General features: G+C 33.7%; 1 protein-coding gene across 4 annotated transcripts in view; it reads right to left on the reverse strand.

Annotated features, from left to right (window-relative positions):
- The window catches only part of CACNA2D1 (calcium voltage-gated channel auxiliary subunit alpha2delta 1), a 517,017-nt gene that overhangs the window by 155,919 nt on the left and 344,601 nt on the right, over window positions 1–16,497 (reverse strand). For all 4 annotated transcript variants that reach the window (XR_004058100.1, XM_010387918.2, XM_030933213.1 and 1 more), the window contains exon 6: window positions 13,799–13,928. Coding sequence is in view for 3 of the 4 variants with exons in the window: in XM_010387918.2 (XP_010386220.1) it covers window positions 13,799–13,928 (130 nt within the window). In the remaining variant the exon portion in view is untranslated. The remainder of the gene's footprint in view (window positions 1–13,798; window positions 13,929–16,497) is intronic.

The following is a 16,497-nucleotide window of genomic DNA, read 5'->3' on the forward strand; positions in this document are numbered from 1 at the left end:
AAGATAAGTAAATGAGTAATATTTCAGGAAGATTTAAGTGAAAATATCATATTTGTTGTGTGTATTTGATATATATATATATGCATATATATATATACACATACATATATAAATTAAGTTGCTAAAAACATCAAAGTAGTTGGTTTGTTATTATTTTTCACTCATCCTACAACCTGTTGCTTGTTGCTGGTGGAATTCAGGTATGGAAAATGGGGCAGTCTCTGCAGTATGTTTTCATTCAACAAAGGAACTTAGACTGATGGAGGTTCTATCTATACAGGAGTGGGGCAGAAAGAGTTCCAGAGGGCCCTGTGCTGGCAATTAAATCCACCAGCTTGAAAGTCATACATATCATTTGCACCTACAACCAGTGGAAAAATGCCAACCACATATTACCACCCTGCTGCAGGTTAGAAAGGGTGCATAATCCTATGTGTCTAAAGGAGAGATTCAGATTCCTTTGAAAAATGAAGTATCTACTAACCCTTGTCACAGCACAAAACACTAAGATGTATTATGAAATGATTATTTTTAACTTCATTACAGACATAACCTATATAACTGGAAAGTCCATGACTTTTAATAATGATTTATGTGGATGAACAAAAGAGGAACAACTTGGCCAGGTGCGTGGACTCATGCTTGTAATCTCAGCACTTTGGGAGGCTGAGGCAGGAGGATCACTTGAGGGCACGAGTTCGAGACCAGCCTGGCCAACATAGTGAAACCTCATCTCTACTAAAAATACAAAAATTAGCTGGGCCTGGTGGCAGACGCCTGTAATGCCAGCTACTCAGGAGGCTAAGGGAAAAGAATCACGTGAACCAGGAGGTGGAGGTTGCAGTGAGCTACTGTACTCCAGCCTGGGTGACAGAACCAGGCTCCATTTCAAAAATTAAGGCATAATCTAACAAAAAAACAGAAAGTCTGGAATGGTTTTGGAATTACCCATATTTTTCTAAACGAAGCAAAAGGTCTAATTAAGAGAGAAGAAAAGGTTATGTGTTGAAAGTCATGAAAGACAGAAAAAGGAATATTATAACAGTCGTTGTGGTATTTTGTTACATAGAGTCATAATGGCTACTTTTGTACATAAATCTTAACGTCTAGTTTACCAAAATACTATAATACGTGATAAGACAAATGAGTACCAGTTACTCAAATTTACATTTTGATTTTTTCTTATTATTTGTACAAGTTAATGCCAGTTATAGAATTAGATGCTTGCCAAATAAACCTTTGTGTGTGTTTATGTATGTATGTATGTATGTATGTGTATATACATATTTCAGATTTTGATAGAATGCATAAAAATAGAAGTCAGTTTTAATCTTAACACATCCTTTCTGAGAAAGCTAAAAACAGTATATTTAATGCCCTATGAGTAAAATATATTTAACTCCCCAACCCGAATATGTACAGTTAATTTTACTGATCCATAAGAACTGGCTTTATTGTGGCAAAATGATAGTTTTATTATAGTATTTTAGTAAACTTAACTTTAAATATTAAAAATACTATAAACTCAAAAATATATACTTTATTATACACAGAGGGAGGCTGCATATGAATAAGTTGAAGGCCATCGAAGTGAATAATTTCATATTAAAATTTTCAGATTTAGTCTATTCATTAAAATATAACCCATCTCAAAATCAGCTACTAAAATTTATATTTACAAGCTACTTAGAATTCTGTAATATTTGTGCTAAAAGAACAAAGAATCTAATATAATTAAATTACTTTGCATTTGAGTAAATTTAATTAATTGTATAATTCATCATGTTTTCAGTTATTTTAGTACTGATTTAAATTTAATGAATGAATGAATGAAAAGAGGATGTTTATAGATACACAATTCCATGTTCAAGAACTTGTTTTAATAGTATATGACAACCTTCTCATCACACAGACTAATCAAAATAATTTATACTTAAATTTTCTTATGAAAATGAAGAATACTGATAAATTAGATTGATTTTGGTTTAACAGTCATCTAAGAGTGATCTAGTCCCCTCATACATGTTTTCCTTTAATCCTCATTACAGTCCTTTGAGGTATTATTATAAATAGTATAATCTTATGAAAGACAACTTTGTCATACTATTTTTGCTTAAGCACCGTTTATTTGAATGTTCACTGAATATCACCGTGTTCCTTTTATAGTTCGAAAATTTTATTTCTTGCCCCTTATTTTTGGAACCATTCCACTTATGCTTAAAAAGGCTATCCAGTTCACACTATATTACTTCTTCCCTAATTTTTCTACTTTGAAAGCCTTTGAGGAATCTTCAAAAGCAACCCATAACATCCTTTAAAAAGTAAGTATGAGATAATCAACTAATTGAGTAATTGTGAACTCCTATGTGAAAATTTTAACAGTACGACATGATTTAAGAAAACATGTTGTAATTGAAGTGATATGAATATTGATTTGGCAGACTACAATATATCAATAGTATACTTCACTAAAATGATTGTATATAACACTTGCATGGTCTTTTAAAATTATAGATGACTGCCTTTCAATTACACCATCTGGACATTAGAGGGAAGTTTCTATTTCTCAAAATATTCTCAGAAATCCTTATTTTGAATTATACTTGAAATTGATGACAAATATTTTGGACCCTTCAGGAATTATCTTATTTTTCAAACAGCTATAACTCCTCTAGAATTAAGTCCGATGAAAAACACTGTCTTATTCTTTTTAAAATATCCTAACTACTATTTTACCTAGACTAAAAAATTGATACTGAAGGTAATTTCAAAAGAGAATTGTAAGGTTAAAATACCAGAAATAGCATATATGCGAAATTATTGTGTCAATCTTATTCTCATTTAAAATACTAAGAGAAAATTATTTTATATAATTTAAAACTTAGTTTAATTTGAGAATACACAAACTGTTAATAATGAATGACAAAATACAGAGGATAATCAATTTTATCCATTTACCCTTCTATTACAAATGAGAAAATTTTGGTTGTTATCCTAGAAAATTAATCAAACCAGTTTTTGTCTTTTTAGCTTTGAGGTTGAGCTGAAAATTCACGACAGTCACAAATTAAATTATTCCGGAATTAAGATGTTCTCCTCCAGGTCAAAACATTCCTGTGACTTACAAAAGGTGTAGCTTAAATAGAGGAGCCATTTTGAGTATAAATAATACTATCTCCATACAATGAAGCCTTCCACCAACTACCTGTATGACTCATCTGGGGACTTCTGCTCTATACTCAGAGTGGCTTAGTCACTGCCAACGTATTTCCATATGAAGGATGGTGATTAATAAGAAAATATAGAAACAATAGCTGATCTTCACAGACTTAGAGGTGTAGTAATGGCACACTTCTTCAATCACATGGCAGTCTAGGTGAATACAAGATACTAACAGGCCCCAGTGTCCATGACGCCTATGTGAACATCCACATATGTTCCAATTACTGTCACTTGAAAGGAGCAAGCAAAAACAGAACCACCTTTTCAGAAGACTGAAACAATATTAGCAAGACCTTTAGTACTATTTTATAATACTCTTAGGTAGTTTTTTTAAAATAACATTATTCATTAAACTAAAATTTACATATAACTTCATTTGATCTAATGACAAATGTTGACTAAATCCAATCTGAATATTTGCCTATCTCATAACCTAGTAGTTTTAAAGTCTGATCTTTGAATTTTGAGACAAAATAAACATGAAATCTTTATAGTCCATTTAAAATCTTTGTTGTTTTAATAAAATTTTAGAAATATCTTTTAAATGCCTTTCTACCTCTAGGGAGAAATCAAGTGAGATTTTATCCACGAAGTCAAATGCCAAATGATTAAAATATCCTCATCTCAAATTCCAGACCTCCATTTTTTCTCCCAGTTGTCAATCCCTTTCTAATTTGCTGTGAACAGTACTGTCAGTCTGTTTTGGAAGCTATTTTAATTTAAGATTATCTCTCTTCAACCTTTGAATGGCCTGTCATTTGTTATATCCATCATAAATGCTAGCCAAGTACACTTCTGATTTCCAGCTGTCAATTTATAGAGGCACTGAATTTTGCACACATTCTTTTTCATGTCTTCCCTCTGGCTTTCCTTTGAATTTTTTTTTGAAACAGTAAATTTTTATTTGAATTCCCTGCTAAACAGTAAGAAAAAATAAAGCAATAACTGGCTTTTTAACAAATCCCTGAATATTCTTATTCCATAAGAGACTAAAAAAAATCACAATATTTTCTTTATACATTGTGCCTAGGTAACTGTGAAAACCAAATGGACATGAAGAAAATCTAGTATTGTTGTAAAATACTCGAGCTTCTTCTTAAGAAAACGCACTGAGAAATATCAGCTCTGAGAAGTACTTGTGGAAAAATATATGATATATTCCTTTTGGACTTATGTGCACACACTAGACAGTGTGCTGGGATTTATGTGATCTGCATGTGGGCATTGTTCTCCTAATTAGATAGAAAACTTGGGTTCAATACCAAGATTAACCATATATGCTGGCATAGATTCTTAAAAACTTCAAGTACTCTTAACTCACTGAATGTCCTCCGTGAGGCTCTCCTAAGAACAGCAGAACTTCCACTGGCTTTTTCTTACATATTTGGCCAAATATCCAACATGAAATAAATTTGTAATGAAATACAGTACAAGAGATACAAAGTAAAACATTAAAAACTATCCAACATTTTATGCCCTGATTTTGGCTGACTTAGTGATATCTGCTAAGGCTGGCACGAAGCATGTAAGATTCCATCATTCTCCTATAGTACCCCAGGTAGTTCTGGGGAGCAAATCCAAAATGTTCCCAGGGCCATGGAAGGAATGGGCAGGAAGTTTTCACACACAACAGATGTGTGTTGCCTGGGTCAAAGGAACCAGAGAAAAACAGAACTCCAAAAAAAGAGTCAGCATAAACCAGCTACAAGGCCCACCATATATCCAGCCCTGCCCTAAGTTATCCAGACAGGTAACAACCAACCATCCTTGTTCTTCCCTTCCTGTCTGCTTCTCCCTACTTTGGGTAAAATTCAAACAGCGGCTATTAAATGCCCAGCCTCCACTGAAGGCTTCCATTAGCTCTTCTTTAAGGTAGGGAAGAGGAGTTAACACTAACTCAAATTTGGAAATTTCACTATTACAATGAAAATAAGCTTTTAAATTTCTTTTTTGTCGAGAGAGAGAGAGAGAGAGAGACTCGGTCTGTCACCCAGGCTGGAACGCAGTGGCGCGATCTCGGTTCACTGCAACCTCCACCTCCTGGGTTCAAGCTATTCTCTTGCCTCAGCCTCCTGAGTAACTGGGATTAGAGGCACATACCACCACACCTGGCTAAGTTCTGTGTTTTTAGTAGAGGCAGGGTTTCACCCTGTTGGCCAGGCTGGTCTTGGACTCCTAACCTCAGATGATCCGCCGTCCTCTCCCTCCCAAAGTGCTGGGATTATAGGCATTAGCGTCCGTGCCTAGCCGGAATTTCTTAATTGAGACATTTTTATTGAGGTTGTTTTTATGTCTAAAGGTAATCTAGATCATTTTGTTATTTTGAATCTCCAGGAAAGTCACCCTTATCCAGGGTCACTCACTGAAAAGGTTTAATAGGCTATCAAAATAAAGTTGGATTTTCACAATAAACCACATGTCACATTTGTACAAAGTGATTCATACAGAAAGCAAAATGAGTTATAAATGGTATGAAATTTAGAATATGCCCACTTCTTAATATACAGCTTTCTGAGAAAGTGATTATGTGAATTAACTGAAACACATACTTGTGAGAGGTAAATGTTACATAGTCACATACATATACGAAAAATAATGGGTAAAACAAATTTTGTTTATTCCTAGCAGAATTTCTTTGACATTTTAAGGGTTAATGCGTACTATGAACCTCCAAAGAAGTAGCTATAAATATAGCTACTTACAGATATCCTCATATCTGCACATACTCAATGAAAGAGAAGGATTCCTCTTTGTTGTAGAAGGCCACCAACCCTTTCAGACTGAGGCCTCTTTTGTGACCCCATTTAATCCTAATTACTTCTTAAAGTCCCTACCTCCAAGTATCACATCACATTGGAGGTTAGAGCTTCAACATATAAATTGGGGATGGAGGGAACACAATTCAGTCTAAAGCAATTTACAACATCTATAAAGCTATTACTAATTGGTCTGTTCTGTAATCTGAAATGAATTAAAAAACAATATCTATATGATAAGAATACTGTATTTTTGGCATTTGGGTTGATAAGTAGTCCATATTCTCTTATCAGAAAATCAATAGTATATTGTTCTCTATGAATATGAATGTATTACATAAATATTATTTTAAAAAGATAGTGAAAGTAAAGGCCAACTTTACCTCAGAAGCAGAATTGTTTCTCTTTGTGCCAAATTTATTAATTATGATCAAATTACCCTAGCCTAAAATTTACATTCCCTACCTCAGGCTTGTCCTCAATGTCTTATGATGTTCTTACCATTTCCTTGCTGACCCCTAATGAGAAACAATGTTAATTATGTAAGCTAATCACTTTTTACAATATATGATCACTTTGTTACAGAATCAGTTGTACTTTTTAAAAAGTGCCCTTTCTTAGCACTTAATCAGATTTCTGGTTGCATGATTCAGAATCAAGACTTTATAATTTAAACAGCACTCTAAAAGAAAAAAAGAAAAGCTACTCTGTTAATATCAGAACCATGACAACATTTTACCGACAGCTCTTTAAAAACAGTCACCTTTTTAGTCATTTAACATACAACTCTATATATTATATAATGATGTACTTTCCAGAATTAAAGAACACGTTTTTTTCTTTTTTGTAAATCATCTGGTTTAAAAAAATCAATAAACACAAAACTTAAGAATGCTCTACTGATGAAAACTCTTTTATTATTCTATTGTGATCCAGATTCACATTTGTGAAAAATACCAAGCATAGAAAAAAATTACCCTGAAAAATACCATTGGGTTGGAAATGTAGTGCATTTTTCAGCTCTTCATCAGAGCATTAGGTATGTTAGGAAATTCGTGACGGTGAGGATATTCACGTACGGCAGCTCAGGTAAGTCATGTCCCATTAGACTAATCAACTTTAACAAGAATGAGTCACCATCCGGTAAAACTTAGAACAATTAAGCCTGTTTTGATTTCTACCATGGTAATAATGAAACTATCAAGTAAAAAATATGTTGTGGAATTATTTGATTGTTGTTCATGAAACAAATTTGGTATAGTTTAGATTTGAGGAACATGGTAATATTTTGAATTAGTGAGAAAAATTGTTCTCTTTTATTCATCTTAACTTTGCTATTTGGGGATTTAAAAATAGGAAGATGGAAGCATTTCCTATTAGATAGATTCCTTACATTAGTTATTGCATCCAATCCTCACTGCAACCTAGTAAGGTATATTCACCTCCTTTGATTATAAAGAAGTTGAGTACGTAATTCAGCAATAAAGCCAGGACTTACATCCACTTCTGTTAGATTCTACGTTCTTGTCCATGACCCATAGTTGAACCTTGATGATGTGAATGACGTCATTTTTAACCCCAGGATTGTACATGTTTAAAATTCTAGCATTTGAAGGCTCAGATTTTTTGGTATAAATGTGTTACTTCGGCCCACCTGTCCATCACACCTCCTATTCTTACACCTTTTATGCCCATTCTCATCAACAAAGTATCCCATACCCACAACTTTTTCATAGAGAGAAAAAGATTACATAATTCTTCCTCCAGAAAACATCCCACAGCTTTCCATTTATGTTATGGATTGGATGTCTGTATACTCCCAAAATTCATATGTTAAAGCCCTAACCGCCAATGTGATAGTATCAGGAGATGGGGTCTTTGGGAGGTAATTTCCATGAGGTCATGAGGGTGGGGCACCTACAATAGGATTAATGGCCTCATAAGAAAAGGAATATAAAACAGCCTGCTCTCTCTCTCTGCTGGTGCAGAAGAGGTGATGTGAGGACACAATGAGAAGACCCAGGAAGAAAATTCTTACTGGGTACCAACCTGCACCTCAATCTTGGATTTCCTAGCTTCCAAAACTGTAAGAAATACATACCTGTTATTTTAGCCTATCTGTCTGTGGTATTTTGCTATTGCAGTCTGAGATAATTAAGACAATCTCAAAGTAAATATCAAAGTCTTTGCAATCGTCTATAGGGCTGTGGCTGACATGGCGTCTGCTGCTACTCCTGCTCCCCGTTCCCTTGCTAACTCTGCTCTGGCCACACTGGTCTCCCTGTTGATTATGAGCCCACCATGCTCCTGCCTGAAGATCTTTGAGCTTTCTGTTTCCATGGCCACAACCTTCTTACCCAGGTAATTTTTATGGCTCTTGTGCTCACAAACTACAGACTTCAATTACAATACTGCCTTAGCCACAAGGCCTTCTCTATCTACCCATTATAAAATATCACTCTTCTCTCTTATCCCAGGAACTATCTTTAACCTCTTCTCTACTTTATTTTTATCAAGAGCATTCATTACACTATGACATACACTATTATTTTAATTGTTTGTTTTACACTCCACTATCTTCCAATAGAATGCAGGCTCCATAAGTACAGAGATTTTTGACCATGTAGTCAGTGCTGTATTTCCATTTTCTGGAAAAGTACATGACATGCTAGGTCCTTAATAAGTATTTGCTAAATGAAGAAATGTGAAAAAGGCAAAATAAAGAGAACATTTACTATTTTTCATTTCTATGATATATATTTTAACATACATATATATTTGAAGCCAGTTTGTTTTAATTAATTAAATTTCACTTGATGATTGACTGCCTCTGAGGTAATTAAATGATAATACCATGTCTAAAAAAGCTATTTTCCCAGTTATGATTAACTTTTCCTTGATATATATATATATATATTTCTTTGAAACAGGGTCTCACTCTGTCACTCAGACTGGAGTGCAGTGGCATGATCATAGCTCACTGAAATTTCTGCCTCCTGGGCTCAAGTGAACCTCCAACCTCTGCCTTCCAAGGAGCTGGGACTATAGGCGCATGACACCACCCAAGGCTATTTTTAAAATTTGTTTAGAGAAACAGAGTTTCACTATGTTGCCCAGCCCGGTCCCTAACTCCTGGGCTCAACTGATCTGCCCACTTTGGTCTCCCAAAGTGCAGGGATTACAGGCATGAGCCACCAGACGAGGAGGAGATTTCTATTCCAACAAAGATAGTCAAAAGATACTCTGTTAAAGGTATACTACCCACGCTGTACTTGGAGTAACAACAAAATGGGCTGTTTACAACAGTTAATGTAAATTATTAGTAAGTGGTGGATCTGTGTTGCAACAGATTAGTTACTAAAATTTACAGGAGATTATGCAATTGTCGGTAAAGACTGCACGCACCTTTTTCCTCTGCAATTTTGACACTGACATCATCTAAGATACAGTACCTATATCTTTTAAGATAACACAATTGAATATCGAGATAAGTTACAAGGATAATTAATTTTTAGCTTAAATTACAAAAATGAAGCACTTTTAGTAAAGCATATGAGACATCAAAAGATAATATAACTCATGAAAATTGTCTTCTTTTATCAAAAGGAAGATATCTTCATGATAAAAATATGTTAGGTATTTTTACTTCTAAAATGTAAATAATAATTGCTTTACTTAAATTACGGGGTAAGTATAAGGACAAAAGTATCTGGTCCCTAAAAGCTTTATGGAAGTTGGGGTTCCTTCCTATTATTTTCTCTTATTAATGTTATTCTTAACGGGCGGATCACGAGGTCAGGAGATCGAGACCATCCTGGCTAACACAGTGAAACTTCGTCTCTACTAAAAAATACAAAAAACTAACCGGGCGAGGTGGTGGGTGCCTATAGTCCCAGCTACTCGGGAGGCTGAGGCAGGAGAATGGCGTGAACCCGGGAGGCGGAGTTTGCAGTGAGCTGAGATCCGGCCACTGCACTCCAGCCCGGGTGACAGAGTGAGACTCCGTCTCAAAAAAAAAAAAAAAAAAAAAAAAAAAGAAATATCATTATATAAAGAAATATCAGTACAAATTGCCATTTAAAATGATTATAGAATATTCTATGAAAACAGCCGTACATTGAGTCTAAAGTGATTCAAAAATTAATAAAGTTCTGTGATTAAAAACAAATTGTCAGAATATTCAGCCCTTGTTTTTACTAAGTTATATGCTTGTCTTCTATATTCCTAAACAGATAAATTAGATCTGAAAATTAAGTATGGTTTGGGTGTCCTCTAAAAGAAAAGGAGCAACCAGTGAAATTCTCAAAAATGGAGATTTTGAGATGGGGCTCTAATTAAATACAGTATTTAAAACTTTAAATATATCACTGAGCAGAAATAATCACACTTCAATTCAAGGGACTTTAAAAAGTAATCATCTTTGTGAAATTAGAACAGGAGGTTTCTCATAAGAGTACAGCTACACAACTGTCTTAAAATGAAGAAGGTTGTTTCCTTCAGTTAAGCCTTCAATTAAAGTGCACTTTCATATTCATTAAACTCAGAAGTCTAGAACAATCCTCTAAATCGGATATGTTCCCATACACCGCATGAAGAATGCCGGTAATTATTAAATTTTCCAGATCTTGTGGACATTTCTGATTTTATTCTTGTCATTTATTCATGCAGCTTATAACACTGGATATGAATTTTAAAGAAGTACAGGCTGGGAAAGGTTAGAGTCTTACTGATGAGATTTCAGCAAAGAGGAAGATGCCAATATTAAGATGAATGGGACTAAATAAATAATCCAAAGACAGAGCTTCTTTTTAATTATGATATATCCCAAAGAATGCCTATAACTTCTGAAAACATATTAAATATTTTATTGATTCTTAAAATGATAAGTTGTATTCTCTGAGACTATTAAAATTATCTGTAGCTATTTACAAATAGTTTATTTTAAATTGGAAAGAAAAACATTGTTTATACAAATTTAAAACTGTACCATACTAAGATATGTGTATGCCTATGTAAACATTTTTTTAAATTCTTAAAAAAATTTGTTCAAATTTGTGAGTCAGATTTCATATTTGTTCTAGCATACAATAGATGGATGCTTTAGTTATAAAGTGATTTCAACTAAGTAAAGGAAGAAAAAGAGTAACAGAATGCAGATTCTAATGCAAAGTAAGTATCTTACTGCCTCCTGTGGACAATTCTGGCTCACAACTAGTCAAACAATAATCTATTAACTTGTCCAGACAATCTGTCTTGACTACCAATACTAGACATAGGACATTAAAGACGGCTGGCGTGGGGGCTCACGTCTTTAATCCCGGCACTTTGGAAGGCCGAGGTGGGTGGATCATGAGGTCAGGAGTTTGAGATCAGCCTGGCCAACATAGTGAAACCCTGTCTCTACTAAATACAAAAAAAAAAACAAAAAAATTAGCTGAGCATGGTGGCGCATGCTTGTAATCCTAGCTACTCAGGAGGTTGAAGCAGGATAATTGCTTGAACCCGGGAGGCAGAGGTAGCAGTGAGCTGAGATCGCACCACTGCATTCCAGCCTGGGCGAGGGAGTGAGAAAGTAAAGAGAAAGCAGCTAGTGTTCTGGCCACACCACATTTATTTCCAGCACAGTGGTTTTTGCTTTAATCTCTTTTACACATCAGTCTTCCATGTAAATACATATTGTAAACAAAATGTTCATAGATTAAAGCTATTAGAAAATAACTGACTTAAAATATCTTGTGGACATTTATAAATTATTAAATTTAGAAATAAAAAAGCCTCCCAGATATCAGCAATACAAAACCCAATCATAAAAGATTTCTAATAAATGAGCAACATTCAAGTTGGCTTCAGTTTTCTTCAACACAGTAATGCAGGTTGAAAAGCAGTGCCATAATGTACAGAGTACTGACGAAAACTATTTTGACTCAAAGCTTGTATACCCAGCCAGTTTTCCTTCCAATCGGAATTCAATAGAAAGATACAGAATGAGATTATTATTTTGTTGATATATTCAACAAACAACAGGTGATAGATCTGAAACTAAAGTGGAAGATGTATTATTCAAAAATTGAGAAACATAACCATATAGCTTAGCATTGTCTGAATATTTATAATAATGACAAAAACAATTACAAATATCAAAAGTAACTATAGAAAAAATAACACAATGGTCAAAGAAAAAATACTAACATATGAATCCAAATCCCAAATGATTCTAAAAAAGGCTTGGAATTAATAGTCTGAGTTGGATTGTAAAAAGTTAAATTATGTTTAAGGCTCATGTAAGAAACTACATATGTATACACACAAATATATATATATATACACACATACAACATTTTGTTTCTATTATACATAATTATACATTTAAAGTCATCAAAGAATTGATAGGATGAAAACAATAGCACTTTTAAAACACTTAAAAGGAGAAATGAAATAAAATAATTTGATCAAAGAGAAAATTTGTTATAAAAAGAATCATACATGCATTAAAAAATTGTTTATAAAAACCAATAATCTCAAAGTGAATTAAAAAAAAGTCATTTACAATGTGAATCCTTTACTTAATCTTGTGAGTCTAAATAAACTGTAACTGTAAATAATAACAACAACAAACACTTACATAGCACTTACTATGAGCCTGGCACTATTATGAGAACTTAAATACATTAAACTTGCTTTATCCTCAAAGGACATTTCAGGATACTAATCTTATCTCCATTTTACAGATGAGAGAATGCCTACTCAGAAAGTTGCAGGATTTGCCCGAGGAAATAATACTGCTAAAATTTACATTTGACCACAGGTAGTCTGGTTCCAGAACCCAGGCCATCTGGATAATCTGGATTCCAAATACGCTCTACCACCTCTCAAGAGGAATATAAGAAACATATTCTTTACAATCTCAAGCAGTTCTTTTCCCTTACCCTTTACTATATGAGAAGGCAGGGAACAAGGTGCAGGATGGGGTGGAGGGATGGGTTAAAGAATAAATAATATGGAAGACCAGGGATATGACTGAACAAATACCCTGGTTCTGGTCACAGTTCATTCTCAGACACAATAGAGCTGTCCTTTGGAAAATTCCTAGTTAGAATTCTCAGGCTTTGCTCTGATTAATGCAAAGTGTGTCTCTAAAAAACAACACCTGCGCAAGCTTCCTCCACTATTTTCCTAAACACTTTTTTCCCCCATCCCTTTCTCACAGGGAAGCCTTCCCAACCAAGATTTCCAGTCACTACTTTTCTAGTTTTTGGGGTCTCTTCCTTTTACCCAAGCACTTCTTTTGGCTGGAAGCCCACAATACATTGAGAGGAAGGTACTTTTTACATATATCCTAGAGTAAGGCAGAGAAACATACACAGAAGGGGAGGGAAAAAGAGAGAGAGACTGACAGACATGAGAAGAAGTCATAAGAACTGGAAAGAATCTAAAACATACAATTTTCTCCCTTTACCCATTTACGCAAGAATATTTTTGCGCGTGTGTGTAATACAGCTGCACAGTTTTGACAAGTATATCTATATACTTTGTAAGTTAGGGATGGCAACTGGGAAAGCAGAATTAATTACTAAACATTAAGTTAGAAGGACCACTCCATGGATGCAGGCTGTCCTACGAATTTTCATTTAGTGAGGCTATATTGACATAAACTGTTCATGAAAATCAGATGATTCTTTCACATAAATCAGAGTTTACCACAGACTCTTATATGACAAACAAAACAATGTCACATTTGCTCTTTTTTCCCCTCAAACATGGGAAACATAAGACAGGCAACAGCACGGTATTCCAACAGATGTTAACATTCTTTTACTTACAGCCCTCATAGATGTCAGTAGGAATATGGACTGCTGCATGCTGATAAGATATTTGTCGTCCAAAATTAGCATCTTCAATGAAAACGGGTTTTATCCTCTGGCTGCCTGGCTCACTGTCATTTTTCTCAGGCTATATAGAAAAGAGAGAATAAACAGAATATTACAATTTTTGCTAACATAAATATTTCCACATGCACTTTATTTGCCAAATGCATTTTTTTCAAAAAATATATCTACAAGAATTGTTTAAAATATAGTACCTTAATAGCATTGGATACACAAATTTCCATTCAGGTATTAGCAATCACAGTGTATCTTTATTGTATTATTCACATTATAACTAACTGCTCTCCTGATTTCCTCAATGTTGGAGTCATTCAGGATCATCTTTGGGCGACAAGGGAGATCTGACTTCCACATATATAATACTTATCAAGATGTAAACTTAAAGAATTGGATAGGCCAGGCCCAGTGGCTCATGTCAGTAATCCCAGTACTTTGGGAGGAAGAGGTAGACAGATGGCTTGAGCCCAGGAGTTTTAGACCAGCCCAGGCAACATGGCAAACCCTTGTCTCTATGAAAAATAACAGAAAATTAGCTGGACAAGGCAGCACAAGCCTGTAGACATAGGAGGCTTTAGGTGGAAAGATCGCTTGTGTCTGGGAGGTTAAGGCTGCAGTGAGCCATGATCACATCACCACACTCTAGCCTGGGCAACAAAGTGAGATGCTGTCTCAAATAAATAAATAAACAAGCAGACAAATAAATAAATAAAATAATAAGAAACTGGATAGGTGCCTTTTAAATACAACCTAACTAATATTATCGACTTGAAATAAATTTCACAATTTATGTAACTAAATTTATATTGGGTAGTTGAAGATGATTCTTTGACAAATAATGGTACGTATGACAGAAATAATATGGCAACGAAGGATTATTTTAAATATCATCCTCTTGCTTTTTGCATGTTTTTCAGGTATACCAATTTTTGTTTTAAAAAAGAAAGTATACTAGGAAAGGAGTGATCTATTTAAACTATAAATACAATTAAATCCTAATTCAACCAATTTGTCTCTTGAGGTAGGAATGAAGATCCAATCAATAATGATTCAAGAAAACCCCTCGGGAGTCTAAAGTCAAAGATTAATTTTCTATCTATTGGAACTATACTTTTGATACTGAATTACCTTGTTGCCTTCCCCTTGTAACAAACTAAGAATTTCATTCATTTATCCAAAATGCATCTATAACATTTTTTGACATTTGTTAAACTTTTTTTGTTCAAAATATATTTTAATTCTACCCTAACTGTATTTGTTTTTAAATGATGTGAAGTTTAAAAATTACGAGTTAAGCAAAAGTGAAAAGGGAAAAAAACCTATTTGTTTTGGGTGGAAACAGGTAGAAGGAGAAATGAATGCATGTATACGTAGCAAGTGTTACCAGTTTTATTCCTGGCTTTGCAATTTTAAGAAATAATTTGTGCTTTCTGGTTTTTCCAATAATACAATGAGAATGTATTATATTTGTGATAAGAATAAAACTATTAAGGTTTAAGTCTTTTCTATTAATATTATAAAGCATTACATGCTTGTCTTACATAAAAATTACTTCTGTTTCCTCTGTATCCTCTCACACTTAAAAATTAGCAGTTTTATATACATCTTATGCAGGCTCTTCCTCTTTTAAATAACCATATAAATGGCTTTTAGAAATAACTTTAAAATGATAATGTACTTCCCAACTTATAAAATCATGTATCAAGAATGCTTAAGAACAAATAATAGAGCTATTTCCATGGTTCTCTTTTTGTAGTTTATATAAATTAAAATAACGTCATTAAAAAGATGAGAATTTCTAAATTGAACTCATTTGTTATCTTTAAGCTACTGGAAACTACTGTTCCTCGTACCGCCATACTCCATGTCTTTACTTATCTTTATATATTATGGCAGTATATATTTAATTGAAATACAGTATATACTACACACAAAGGAGCTTTTATGAAAAAACCTACTTAACACAGAATGTCTCATGTAGTAATTAACTACCTCAAATAAATTCTCCCTCTGAAAAAAAGAATTCCATTTCTTCAGATCACATACAAGAAAGAACATCTATGTCTCCATCCAACTTTTTTTCCAAAATATATCTTCTAAAGTCTACAGACCACCATATACAAATGTGTACAGAGAAAATGAGCAAGTGGATTCTAAAATATATTCAAATGCATTTGGTAAAACAACTGACACATGAAATGCATAATTCTCAGACTATTCTTCTCAATATAATTTCAGCTATTAAATAATAGATTAGATCACTCAGAGACAGACACACAAGCTAATATTGGATGAGGAGGTCATTCAATTTTACAACCAGTGCATATTAGCAAATTTAATTTGGAAAGTCACAATGATAATTCTTTGACAGGTACAAAAAGCTCTTGCAAATTAAACATATTTATCTCACCCTTAGAATTGATATTTATAAAAAGCATTGATTTTTAATATTTTGTTCTCTTTTTCATGTTATTAACTTTAAAAAATTCCTACTTATAGCAAAATATTCAAAAATTAAAGTCTATATATTTTTACCTAAATAGAAATGGAAAGTTACTTAAATATTTTGCACAATTCAGATTTGCAAACTGATAAACTTTACTTGCCATCATACTATGGCTATATTTATGTCCCCA

Source organism: Rhinopithecus roxellana, chromosome 6 (genome assembly GCF_007565055.1).
Source record: "Rhinopithecus roxellana isolate Shanxi Qingling chromosome 6, ASM756505v1, whole genome shotgun sequence".
Classification (NCBI taxonomy): domain Eukaryota; kingdom Metazoa; phylum Chordata; class Mammalia; order Primates; family Cercopithecidae; genus Rhinopithecus; species Rhinopithecus roxellana.